Raw genomic sequence first — 14,263 nt, 5'->3', positions numbered from 1 at the left:
ACTCAACTATCTAGTTCATATGCCCTAGGTTCGGCACCCAATGCAGAATTCTAAAGAGTAATATATAGGAAATAACCTTAATGTGGTACAATGGAGGAAAATAATGTTCTGAAATCAACTGATGGTAGAAAAGTATACATATGGGTAAATTACTTATATTTATCTATCTTTATCTTCCAGTACTTATTCACTGCTATATGCTCTAGAGGAAGTTGTGTAGTTCTTTCCAGTCTGATCACAGCTCTCTGCTGACACATCTGTCCATTTCATGATCTGTCCGTCGTAGGAGGGGTTTGCTATAGGGATTTGCTCATGTTCTGGACAGTTCCTGACACGGACAAAGGTGGCAGCAGAGAGCACAGTATACAGACAGGAAAGAACTACACAACTTTCTCTGCAGCTCATAAGTATTGGAAGGATTAGGATTTTTTTTTTCAAGTAGTAATTTACAAATCTGTATAACTTTCTGGCACCAGTTGATCTGAAAAATCCCCCCCCCCCCTCCAGAGTACCCCTTTAAGTTCATAATTAATGAAAAATACAGTATCACACATAAGTGAGTACACCTCTCCCATTTTTTCAAACACTGAAGAAATGACACTCTGCTATGTAAAGCTTGTATAAAAGTGGTTATTTCTACTGCCCCCTCAAAATAACTAAATACACAGCCATTAATGTCTAAACCTTGGCAACAAAAATGAGAACATCCCTAAGTGGAAATGTCCAAATTGGGCCCAAAGCGTCAATATTGTGTGTGGACACCATTATTTTCCAGCACTGTCTTAAGCCTCTTCGGTATGGAGTTCTCCAGAGCTTTACATTTTGCCACTGGAGTCCACTTTCCTCCATGACAACATCAGAGAGCTGGTGGATGTTAGAGACCTTGTGTGCTCCACCATCTTCCATTTGAGGATGCTCAACAGATGGTCGATTGGCTTTAGGTCTGGAGACATGCTCACAAATTAACAAAATGCTCTGATGCCAGATCAAAGAGAGACAGAACTGCACATATATAGCAATATGATGTAAAAAAATTCATGAAAAACAGACCTGTAAATTAAATACAAATAAGTACTCTAATGCCAAAATACAAGAAGCAGATCTGCATATCTAATGCAACACAGTGCTCTAATGCAGAATTGTAAAAAGAAACTCACTATCCTGATACAAACAGGAAAATGCACCATAACACTACAATAGCCCATGATACCAAACAGGGATCAAAGGGTGAAGTAGTTGGAGAAGATGCATGGAGAAGTGTTGCTGCAAGGACTCCATGTGCTCTGTTGCCATGTGCAATTTCCCCTGAGGAAGTCGCAGTAACCCTCTCCCAAGACAATCCCATAGTCACCAAAAGTTTGCCTAAATCTCTTCACACAGAGCTGGGTGCTTAGCTCACCCTTCTACTAGCTCATTCTGGTAATGGGTTGGGCCTGAACACTCAGACCCCAACTGGTCAAATATTTTGCCATGTCTCTAAAACATATCAAAAGATAATTTTAAAAGTGAAAGTGCCCACTAAAATATAACACTACATACAGCAGGGCATTAAAAAAAATAAAAAACATATTTAATATTAATGGTCTGAAATGGACTTCTATCATTAGAACAGAACGTATCATGAAAATGGATAATTTAGCAGCCACCATTACCACATAGGCTGCAGCAGAGATGAACGGATACTCTTGTCTTGATCTTAATCTTCATTAAGATAATAATGATTTGATCATCAAATACAGTTATGTATAGACAATGGGGGGCATTTATCAAGGGGTTTAGTCAGGTTTTCTTTACTATAATTGTCGCAACTGCGACTACGTGTGTTTTCATGCGACAATTTGCGTGAAGAACAATAAAAGCAAGAAAATTCAAACTTGCTTACGTAGTTAATTTTTTCAAAATGGATTTGCTTTAGTCAGGTATATATTAACTGCGACAGTCGACCAGCAGCCAATCGCAGGACCCGACCGGAACAGTGACATGATAAGGGGATATAGGAGTCTGTCGGGGGGGGGGTTCCGTCAGCATACCCCCCCCCCCCCCACCGGCCTTAACCTGCGCTGTGCCCGTCCGTAACCACCACCCCCCCGGCCTTCACTGTTCCCGGCCTCCGCCCCCACCAGCATCCCTCCCCCCCCCCCTCTGCACTGTTCCCGGCCCCCGCCTCCACCAGCACCCCTCTCAGCCCCCCCCCCTCCCTTCACCTTCACAGTGCCCGGCCTCCGCTCCCACATCTTCGGTTGCGCCAGCCTGACGTCCCTCCGTCAGTGACATCATTCGCAGGGTGCCCGGAGCGAAGGAGCGCTGCGCTGGATGGGTGAGTGTGTGTGTCTGTCTCTCTGTCAGTCTCTATCTCTGTCTGTGTGTGACTCTCTGTGTGTGTGTTCCCGGGCTCCCTTTGCAGGACTACAACTCTCAGCATGCCCTTACTGTAAGGACATGATCGGAGTTGTAGTTGTGCAGTGCAGGCGAATGACAAGCTTGTCCCCTGCCCCCAGCTGCAGGACTACAACTCCCAGCATGTCCTTACTGTAAGGACATGCTGGGAGTTGTAGTCCTGCAGCTTGGGGCAGGGGACAAGCTTGTCACTTGCCCACACATCTCCTGAACCACACAACTACAACTCCCAGCATGTCCTTACTGTAAGGGCATGCTGGGAGTTGTAGTCGTGCGGGGCGGGAGATGTGCGAGCAGGTGATAATAAATGTACTAACCCATTTTTTTTTCTTCTCATTTCAGATCAGTGTATCCTGTGGACTCCTTCGGATTCGGTGGACTACTTCGATGACCAGCGTTTTTCTTTGTTTGATTTTAATAAAATGGTTAACGAGGGCTTGTGGGGGAGTGTTTTTTGTCATAAAATTTTTTTTAAACCTGTTGTGTTTTTTCCTTCCTTTACTTGACAGACTTAGTAGTGGAAGCTGTCTTATAGACACTCCGTCTTATAGTCCCCCCATTACTAAGCTGGGCTTAGCGTTAGCTACAAAAACAGCTAGCGCTAACCCCCAATTATTACCCCGGTACCCAGAAGAGCTAGTACCAACAGGCCCGGAGCGTCAAAAATGGCGCTCCTGGGCCTAGGCGGTAACAGGCTGGTGTTATTTAGGCTGGGGAGGGCCAGTATCAATGGTCCTCGCCCACCCTGGTAACGTCATGCTGTTACCATTTGGTTGGTATTTGGCTGAGAATAAAAATAGGGGGGACCCTATGCGTTTTTTTTTAAATAAATAATTAAATATAAAAAATAAAAAAACACATAGGGTCCCCCCTAGTTTTATTCTCAGCCAAATACCAACCAAACAGTACCAGCCTGACGTTACCAGGATGGGCGAGGACCATTGTTACTGGCCCTCCTCAACCTAAATAACGCCAGCCTGTTACCGCCTAGGCCCAGGAGCGCCATTTTTGACGCTCCGGGCCTGTTGGTACCGGCTCTTACCGGCACCCCTGTGGTGTTGGGTACCGGGGTAATAATTGGGGGTTAGCGCTAGCTGTTTTTGTGGCTAACGCTAAGCCCGGCTTAGTAATGGACTCCGTCTGTAAGACAGCTTCCACTACTAAGCCTGTCCAGTAAGTAAAAAAATAAAACACAACAGGTTTAAAAAAAAAATTTATTACAAAAAAACACTCCCCCACAAGCCCTCGTTAACCATTTTATTAACATCAAGTAAAGAAAAACGCTGGTCGTCGAAGTAGTCCACAGGATACACGGATCTGTAGAAGAAGTAACAAAAAAAATGAGTAAGTACATTTAGAGAGAAAAAACAGTGTAAAAATTTTTTTATAAACACACACACATTTTTATAAGTATATATATATATATATATATATATATATATATATATATACATGCACATTTTTTTTCCAAAGCTGCAAAGTGGTGTTCTGTAGTCGTTATTCGGTTTTTTGCTTATGTGTGCAAAAAAAATTGTATTTAAAAGTGATTTCTTGGTTTTTGCCCATGTAAGCCAAATTTATCAACCCCCTGTGATAGTATGATAAATATGTCATACATAAGCAAAAAAATAGCAAGAAAAAAATGACTACAGAACTTGCTCACCAAAGCAACGATGATAAATGACCCCGAATAACCATATTATTCAGAGGTTAGCTAGTCTGGGAAGATGTCTTTCTATACATTATTTTCCTTTCCTAGTAAAGCAACAGATCAATTTCTGAGTCATATAGTCCTAGTTTCGCTGTCCTCTATGTGCACTTCATCATCCATTCTGTTCATCCATCTAGCTGAAATGTTATTTCTTGGTATCTAAAAAGAGTAATCAACATTTTTCCTTCAATATAAATTGCTCCAAATGTCACAAACCACACCACTTTATTCTGCATATTTTCAATCTATTTCAGAACACATATATTAAATGTTCTTCGAGGCCAACAGGATCCCAGAATACAAATTACTTCAGCAGAGTTACCCAAAATCTCTAAATGTAATATACACTTACAGCATTGCTTCAACCACTATTCATATGACCAGCTTGAGCATAAGGACATCATAGATGGAAAATAGTTTCCTTCTTAGAAAAAACTTTCTATAAATAAGAGTGGAGAGCCTCTGTTACAGGAGAATTGATCATCTAGGATTTCGGAGCCAGACGTACAACTAACAGATGATCATCCAATGGTTTACACTTGGAAAAAAAAGTTGTTAAATGTCCATTAATTTAAGGAACTGTCCATTAGTTATGTACCTTACCTCCCCTTTTAAAGTCAGACAAAACCATAAGCTGTACCCATCACATAGTTTCCCTATGCGGAAAAAGTTGAGTGTGATGTTGATGATTTGTGTCGGTGCCAAGAACTCTTCACAGCAACTGCCCCCCCAAAGGAAAACATAACTGTTAAAGGGGTACTCTGGTGGAAAACTTTTTTTTTTAAATGAACTGGTGCCAGAAAGTTAAACAGATCTGTAATTTACTTCTATTTAAAAATCTTAATCCTTTCAGTACTTATTAGCAGCTGCATGCTACATAGTAAAGTCTATTTTTATTTTATTTCTTTTTTGTCTTGGTCACAGTGCTCTCTGCTGACACCTCTGTCTGTGTCAGGAACTGTCCAGAGCGGTATAGGTTTGCTATGGGGATTTTCTCCTGCTCTGGTCAGTTCCTGATATGGGCATCAGGTGTCAGATGAGAGCACTGTGGACAAGAAAGAAAAATAAATTAAAAAATAATAGACTTTCCTATGTAGCATACAGCTGCTAATAAGTACTGGAAGGGTAAATATTTTTTAATAGAAGTCATTTACAAATCTGTTTAACTTTCTGGCACCAGTTGATTTAAAAAAAAAAAATCCACTGGAGTACCACTTTAAGATGTAATCCCAACTTGTATGTGAACACAAGTCAAATATAGAGCTAATAATCCATAATAGTGTGTGATCTATTTTTCCTGCTAAAGTAAACTCAAAAATAACTAAGAGCAAAATGGTGCAATATAGAATTAGCAGTCCATATATACAGATATGAGAAACATCTTTGGTTAACAGGAGACACGTACACAAAAGCTTTATAAAACAAAGTAGTTTATAGTTGTCTGGAACAAATGTAAATGTCTAAGATAAAACATCAGGTACATTCACATTTATACACACGGCTCCAAGAAGAAATAATATGAACTGGTCACTAACTTTTCGTTAAACTAAGACTAAGTTGATGCTTGAGTGGCAAGAAACAGTCAGGGAGCGTGCTCATTCCTCTGCCAATTTCTTACCAGTTTAGGACATGTATTAAAAAAGAAATTGTTACTGGCAGGTCTTTTATTTTAGGAAGGTCTGCCAATCAGATGACTATTACTTCCTCGTCTCTCACCACATTCTACATCAACATACTCCTGTGCTGTTTAATATACCAAAAATAAGTCGAACTATACTGTATTAGGTGCAGGCTCTTTGTAATCTATGCACAAAATTTGAATATACTGTATTAGGCAAAATTGTCATTCTTAATCTTTGATTATGCAGTGGAACATCAACTGCAAAAAAGTTTTGTTCCTTTAGTTTTAAAGAGTTTCTCTATTTAAAAATTGTATTGAAACCTTATAGTTTATTTGCTTTTTTAAAGTACATAAGATTGAAGGCATTGGACATCCAAGTTATCTATGATGCAGTAACTAATGGCGAGTGTTGGCTGCTGATAGCAGCTGGACTCTAACATGTATTTCCTCATCTGGAGTATGGTGCACATGTACGTCATATATGGGGCCAAATATTTTTGTTTTATATCCCCAGACAACCCCTTATCAGCATGAACGTTTATGCATTCTTTCCATTTTCTCTCTAATGGAGTCATACTTTCGAAACCAGATTGGACATGCATAAAACACGTTTGACTACACATTCCTAAGAGTACATTTACTATCACAGAAGCTCCTCTTCAGTCTTTTTGTCACTCATTCAACAAAACCTAATAAGAGTTTATACATTCAGGCTGGCATTTATCATTCTCTTTACTAGCTTTTTTCTGTCTACAAAAGGTGCAATTTGGGCGCAATCCTGTTATTTTTTTGCGCCTTTTGTAGGCGCAAACAAATAGACATTCCAGATGTTTTTGAGTTGCAGTAATTTTTTTTCACTTCTGACCATGCAGTGGTAGTGAATTTAATAACTGTGATTTTTGTTAAAAGGCTCTATTTAAGGCACTAAGAGCTTCAGTGCAGAGATATCGACACCATGCCCACGGTGGCGTGAGAGAAACTTCTACATCCAGGCTCACTGCTGAATTCGTCCGTCATGTGTTCTCTGGTTTCCCTAGGGTCTGTTTGCCCCACATTTTGCAATCTTTACATATTTTATCAGGGGGCTAGGGCTTTACAAAGGTGCTTGCAAAACTAGTGGATGCCGGGTCATCACCCATGTGAAGGCTTTCTTACGATATTTTACAGGAAGAGCATGATCTTCATGTCATTATCTACATGTTCTACCGTGATGTGGCCTCTTAAAGTTTATTCCAAACTACCAATTCACCTGTCTGTGTTTTTTCTAAAAAGTTTGGGTTTTGTTTTCAGAGTAACTATGCATCATACAGACGATATGCACATTGGGGCCCAGTTCCACCCACGGCCACCAGCAAAACCTCCTCCAGGGGTACCGAACTAGTCACTTGACAGATTTTCAGCCGCTGTGTCAGCCAAAGTGCTGCTACACCTCCACATTCTTATAGGTTGAGGAGTGTGGAGGTGTGGGCGCACTTAGACAACATCCTATATGGAAGGATTAACATGCCAGCCTATCCCTATGCTTCAAGCGCAGACCAATAAGACTTTTCGCACCTCATTAATCAAGCTGGCAAACCACTGCCTTAATGTCAGCCTGCGGTCTGAATATTTGACCCCCTTCACGAAAAAGGTAACCCAAATGGATCCCCACCAAGTGTTTGCTATGCAAATATGCGATCATTGAGTGAGATCCGGTGGCTTTAAACTGGTCAGCCCTCCTCCAGCTGCATGTGAAATCATCCTATTTTGTCATTGCATTGAGTGTAAGGAATAGTCCCCACAGCATCTCTGTAATTAAACGAGCAGAGGTAGAAGGCATTGGCTCATTTCTCTCTAACCCTGTGTGATAGGCCATCACTATATAACCACAGCTTTCACTGTGCACTCCTTGTGAAGAGGCGACCAAAATTACTGTGACTGAATCATGCCTTCCGCTCTCTCAAATAAGCGTCTACCAGAAAAAAGTGAGGTAGCCCTTCCTTTTCTGTTATGCAGACTCGCTTCAACATCCCTCGGAGTGCCTATTTCAGGTATCTTCAACTGAGGCATGCAATTAAAGGGTAGCTCCCACCATCACTTTTTTTCTTTTTTCTGTCCCTGCCTATTACCCATCTATCCCTAACCCCCTCCCTGCCTTTAATTTTTTTTTTACATATTTAAAATGCCTTTTGTCTGCCTGGCAGTGTTCTCACTACCAGGCAGACTTCCCCAGCAGGCACCACGTCACTGATGCCTGCTGGGGCCGGCACTTCCGCCCCTAGTTCACCTATACAGGGTGCCTCCAGCTGTTTCCCCACTGCAACTCCCAGCTTGCCCTGACATCTATTGGCTATCTAGGGTAAACAACTGGAGGCACCCTGTATAGATGGACACCGGATCTGTGATGGCCGCACATACCTCTCCCCGCCGCGCAGCCCGCAAAACCCCCCGGCCCCGTCGCTCAACCCACTCCCCGGCAGAAGAACAGTCACAGCAGCCCACACCCCCCCCCCCCCCCCCCGGCAAAAGAACAGTGAAAGCAGCCCGCAACCCCCCCGGCCCCGCCGCTCCGCTCAACCCACTCCCTCTCCCCACCCCCCCTTAGTTCACCTATTCAGTGTCCCTCCAGCTGTTTCCCCACTACAACTCCCAGCTTGCCCTGACATCTATTGGCTGTCAGGGCATGCTGGGAGTTGTAGTGGGGAAACTGGAGGCATACTGTATAGTTGAACACTCAAACCCCTACCCCCCCCCCGCCCATAATACTTTACCTTGTCCCCGGGAGCCTGCGCGCATCCACTTCCTGCAAAGCGCTCGCTCCCGCCTGTCTGATTGACAGGTGGAAGCGAGCACCGCAGTGACTGAATTTTGACTCGTTGCCAGTCTTCAATGAGTCGAAATTCTGTAGTGACGTCACTGCAGAATACATTCGGCCACTAGGAGGGCGGACCCTAGTGGGCAAATTTAAAAGTGATTTTAAGCTGGTTTAAAATTACTTTTTTAAATCAAAGTATATTAGAGATATGTTGTAGTACTTAAGTACTACAACATATCAATTTTTTATTTCATGACAGTGAACATTTAAGGCACATTTGGCTCCCTGGATGTGTCTCCTGCCTTTCCTGATGTCCTACTATCCTACTGAAGTTAGTGCCCATGATCTCCTTATTCATTTTTGTCTTATTCTTCGCCTGTATTATATGCCTGTCCACTTGTTTCGCATGGGGGCTTCGTCTTCTGATAGTTGTTTCCGATGTAATGCTCATAGAGGCTCGCTGCTACATGCTGTGTGGGACTGCCCATGTGTGGTTCCCTTCTGGAGGGAGGTGTTGCAATTTATGGCAGATCACCTTAAGTTTCCATATGTTTATGCCTCGGAGGTGTGTCTGTTGGGTGTTATCAATGGGTTGGAGTCTTGTTCACATAGGCGCCTTGTAGTCCATTTTCTCCTTTTCTGTGCTCGTAAAGTGGTCATTGTGGCTTGGAAAGATACTATTACTCCCCTGCTTTCCTGCTGGGTGGCCTTGGTTAATAAGTATGTGCCTCTGTATCGTGCCTTGTACATTAGTGGAGGTTGTCTGCAAAAGTTTGATAAGGTCTGGTTGCCTTGGTTACTGTTGGAGGCTTTGACTGATCCTCCAGTTAGATCTGGGTCACAGACTTAGTGGGCCTGGTCTCGCCTGTTGCCATGGAGGGGTGGGGGGTGGAGGTCCCGAGGGATGTATGATTGAGTGTACGGTTGTGTGTGCTTGGCCTGTTCTTGCTGGGAGCTACACGAGATGGGACTATTCCTGAGGGACATTGTAGGTGATTGTAGCTGTACTTTATTATACTTTACTTTACTACTTGTCTTTGTTTTCCACTATTCCCATTCACCTTTTCTTGGGTTGTATTGTTTTGTTTGCTTATTAAAATTCCCCAAAAAACAACTACCGTATATCTGATTACAATATAAGTGGTGACTATTTTCTGCCATAATATCACAGAACTGTGTGTTTTGCAAATTGTAGAATGAATAACATAAAATGTTCTAATAGTTCTGATGCTAGAAAGAAGTTCTGTATTGTCAAAATATGCTATGTTATGTCAAGCAAATGCATGGGAGCAAAAATGCAATAATTTACTAAAGAACAAAAAGGTCCAATAAAAAACTGATAACATACAGGACTTTAATCAGTAGAGTGGAGGAAACTGGAGATAGAATACATTATATTATATTATATATATATATATATATATATATATATACACACACACACACACACACACTGTATGCTACAACTGAAGTACATGGCTATTAAATATGAGTTTACGCATAACACAAATGTCAAAGTTTGAGAGCACAATGGTCATACACATTACATTAAAGAGGTAAAAGGTCATCAAATATCAGAAACACAGAGGTCAATGATTCTGATCAAATTAAAAACCAACATAAGTCATTCTAATTTTAGTATTTTTTCTTCTCATGTTTTACCATACTATTTTCCACACCTAATTTCATTTGTCTGTATTTTACATATTTCTATTTTGCTATACTGCTAAAGAGTATATTTATCAGTAAACAGACAGGTATTATGCTGAAGTGATCGATGGTTATGACAGGTGTAGCCTCCATGAATAAATTATATGGATCCACTTTCCAATGATGTATAGTTAAAGGAAGACAACGAAGATAGATTGGGAAACGAAAAGCCGAATAGCATTAACATACGTGCAAAATTGAAGGGTAATTTCTCTTTAAAGGGCATGACAACAAGTACATCTGCTTCAGTGATTCACTTTACATTTTATTAAACATCAAATAAGCAATATTAGAAAAAAAATATCCTTAAATCAATCATAATAAGATGTACTGAAACATCTATCGGGGTCTTTTTTCGTATGAGACCAAATGCATACACATTCTTATTATGGTTGACACAGAGGTACAAATATTACTGGGTTACCAAGGAAACGAGAAGCACAGAAAAAGCAAATACAAACATATTTCCATTAACTATTCTTTCAAAGAAACCTTTTATAGTGTAATTGTATGTTTCGACATGTCTTTCCTCATCCCACAGGAGTCATTATGTGGCTAACAATGGTCTTCTGTATGACCGCATGACTGCAAATGCAAGCTACAAAAAACACGCTGATAGGTGTCTTTTCTAGCAATTCCTAATTGAATTTCCTGTAGGTGAGATGGGTAGTAAGCCGCACAACATTACGTGAGTTATCTGGTTAGATTTCCCACAGTATTCTACGGTGACAAAGAAGCAAGCTCCTCATGGCTTCAACTTAACCCCTTTAAGCTCTGATGCTTTTTGTTGCATGCTACGACATAAAACATCCAGCTATAAATTGTTCTGGATATTTATTATGTGTCAAAATGTTAAATAAATATCATTTTATAGCTTAAATAAAATAACATGAAAAGGAAAAATGGATAAGATAGAATATTATATATTCCAGGTTCGAAAATATATGAAAACAGAGAGTTGCACTCCACAGGGCCCATGTGGGTGCAATTCACACCTATATACACATAACCTTAACCTGTTAAGGACCCAGGGAGTACCTGTACGCCCTGAGTCCGCTCCCGATTGGGACCCGTGGCTAATAGCGCGCGGCATTGATCGCGCGCTATTAACCCTTTAGATCCGGCGTTCAAAGTTGAACGCCGCGTCTAAAATGAAAGTGAAAGCATTCCGGTTAGCTATGGGAGCTGTTCGGGATAGCCGCGGTGAAATCGCGGCATCCCGAACAGCCTACAGGACAGCTGGAGGGTCCCTACCTGCCTCCTCGCTGTCCGATCGCCGAATGACTGCTCAGTGCCTGAGATCCAGGCATGAGTAGTCAAGCGGCAGAATCATCGATCACTGGCTTCTTATGAGAAACCAGTGATCAATGTAAAAGATCAGTGTGTGCAGTGCTATAGGTCCCTATGGGAGCTATAACACTGCAAAAAAAAAAGTGGAAAAAAAAAGTGAATAAAGATCATTAAACCATAAATCATTAAATGTGGTATCACCGCATGCGGAAATATCCTATTTATAAAAATATATAATTAATTAAACCGCACGGTCAATGGCGTGTGCGCAAAAAAATTCCAAAGTCCAAAATAGTGCATTTTTGGTCACTTTTTATATAATGAAAAAATGAATAAATAAGTCCTATCACTGCAAAAATGGTACCGCTAAAAACTTCAGATCACGGCACAAAAAATGAGCCCTCATACCGCCCCGTACACGGAAAAAAAAAAGTTATAGGGGTCAGAAGATGACAATTTTAAACATATACATTTTCCTGCATGTAGTTTTGATTTTTTCCAGAAGTACGACAAAATCAAACCGATATAAGTAGGGTATCATTTTAACCGTATGGACCTACAGAATAAAAAGAAGTTGTCATTTTTACCGAAAAATGTACTGTGCACAAATGGAAGCCCCCAAAATTTACAAAATGGCATTTTTTTTCAATTTGGTCTCACATTGATTTTTTTTTCCGTTTTGCCGTAGAATTTTGGGTAAAATGACTGACGTCATTAAAAAGTAGAATTGGTGGCGCAAAAAATAAGCCATCATATGGATTTTTAGGTGTAAGACTGAAAGAGTTATGATTTTTTAAATGTAAGGATGATAAAAAGAAAATGCAAAAAAGGAAAAACCCCGGGTCCTTAAGGGGTTAATATTAAATGTAGATCTAAAAATTAGCCTAAATATCCAATCACATGGTCCAATAGGAAAAAATCCAATTGACAATGAGATCCAGCATTTCACACAGAGATAGAAAAATATAAAATTCAACTTCTTCAAATTAGATTATCTTATTGAGATGTTTTTGTCCATTTAATCCTTTACACAATATTGTGTTCTTTGATTTTATACTTTTTACCACCTAAGATATTGGTGGATTATTGGTGTGTTTGGACTAGGGGTGATGAGAGTGGAATAAGCCATATCTATTATGTCGTTTGTATAGTAAATGTATGGTCTCATGTGTTACATTTTTGGGTCATTAATCCTTCAGTCAGGTCAATACACTAGGCTGTAATATGGACAGAAAAAAAATGCATCAGTGATACATGTGTGAAACTGGCATAAACTTAAGGTTATACTGTATACAGTAAGGGTAGATTAGTTGCAGAATTTTTCTGTGACTGAACCAGTCACCTTAGACAGACCTTGTCAGCTCCCCAAAGACTTCCCCAGTACTATGTAGATGTAGGGCACAGGGCTTGGATGCCATGCCCATAAGCTTCCTCTGATGCCACACTAGTTACAGTACTGCTTTAATCATCACTCCCCACTGCAGGGTAAGTAGTCCTGGAAGGTGAGCCACAGCGAATGTAGTCATGCTATCCCCACTCTCCTGCCACTCATGCTTTATTGCTCATGTGCTGAGCCTCCGGGGATACTTATCTGGCAGTGGTATTATAGTTGTTTTATTCCCATCATTTTTTGCTGCAAAACAGTATATAGAATAAACCAATTGCAGCACTCACCAGTTAAGTCAGCCTTCTATTTTTTAAATAAAAGCATCAGGTGATACAATAGCAGAATAGTTGGTACAGGGTGTGCAGGGGTTGAGTAATAGACAATGATTGTTCATCACCCTCAAATGCTTCCTTGGGTCTTAAACTAAATGGGCCCACTGCCAGTACGCCGTGGTATACATTGGTAAATGTTTTGATAGGTTACCAACATATACCACAGGTAGACTGAGAAAATGCTGTGTTAATCCAGTTTTACTAGAATACAACAAAAGGTATAGATCAGTGAGGGATGGGCCCCTCAGACCTACAGACATCATTAAGTTTTCATATATACTTGTGATATTATATGATATATAAGCCAGGCAAGATTAGAAAGAACATTCAAAGGGGTACTCCGGTACTTAAAAACGTATTCCCTATCTGATGGGGATAAGGGCCTGATCACAGGTGGTCCGATTGCTGGGAACCCCAAGATCTCCTGCCCGGCACTCTGACTCTTCTCATGCACTAAGAGGCCTCTGCTCAGTGCAAGGTGCTGTACCGCCTCTATGGGAGAGCCGGAAAAACATTGATGTATAGAGGGGGCATGTTAACCACGGCTTTGTGTGGTGGTCAACACAAAACAGTGCTCAGAGTGGTACTGCTTAATGCATGGGGAGAGCTGGGGAAGGAGATCTCCTATCCTGTAGGGGATACATTTTTGAACACCGGAGTACACCTTTAAGAAATGCTTTGCCATTGTTTTCCCAAGAAATGTCCTAGGCATAAAGATAGTATATAGCAGGATATAGAGATGTTAATATTATACAATACCTGGAAATTGTAGCTTGAAATAATAATGGTGGTGACAGCATAAAAGGGTTAGTAGTATTGTAATTTCTTACTACAATTTACTTTGCTTGCCGCAGTGTATGCACTATACTATTATAACCAGTGTTAAGAACATGAAAAGTAAAGAATAGCAACAAACCAACTAAATGACTGTCTGCTTAGAGTCTGTCACAGGATGGCGACACTATTAATATATTATGCCATCTGAACTTTCCTAAAACTGCTCAAGTCATCTTTAGATACT

General features: G+C 40.8%; 1 protein-coding gene across 3 annotated transcripts in view; it reads right to left on the bottom strand.

Moving 5' to 3' along the window:
• The window catches only part of FBXL17 (F-box and leucine rich repeat protein 17), a 743,798-nt gene that overhangs the window by 218,899 nt on the left and 510,636 nt on the right, over positions 1-14,263 (bottom strand). The window contains exon 9 of one of the 3 annotated variants that reach the window (XM_056537500.1): positions 4,154-4,267. The exons of the other annotated variants lie outside the window; for them this stretch is intronic. Coding sequence (XP_056393475.1) covers positions 4,254-4,267 — 14 coding nt within the window. The 3' untranslated portion in view covers positions 4,154-4,253. Of the gene's footprint in view, positions 1-4,153; positions 4,268-14,263 lie in introns of those variants that run through there. 3 annotated transcript variants of the gene reach the window in all.

The sequence above is a fragment of the Hyla sarda genome, chromosome 1 (genome assembly GCF_029499605.1).
Source record: "Hyla sarda isolate aHylSar1 chromosome 1, aHylSar1.hap1, whole genome shotgun sequence".
Lineage (NCBI taxonomy): Eukaryota > Metazoa > Chordata > Amphibia > Anura > Hylidae > Hyla > Hyla sarda.
The sequence above is the reverse complement of the archived record's forward strand: the minus strand, read 5'-3'. Positions and strand labels throughout refer to the sequence as shown.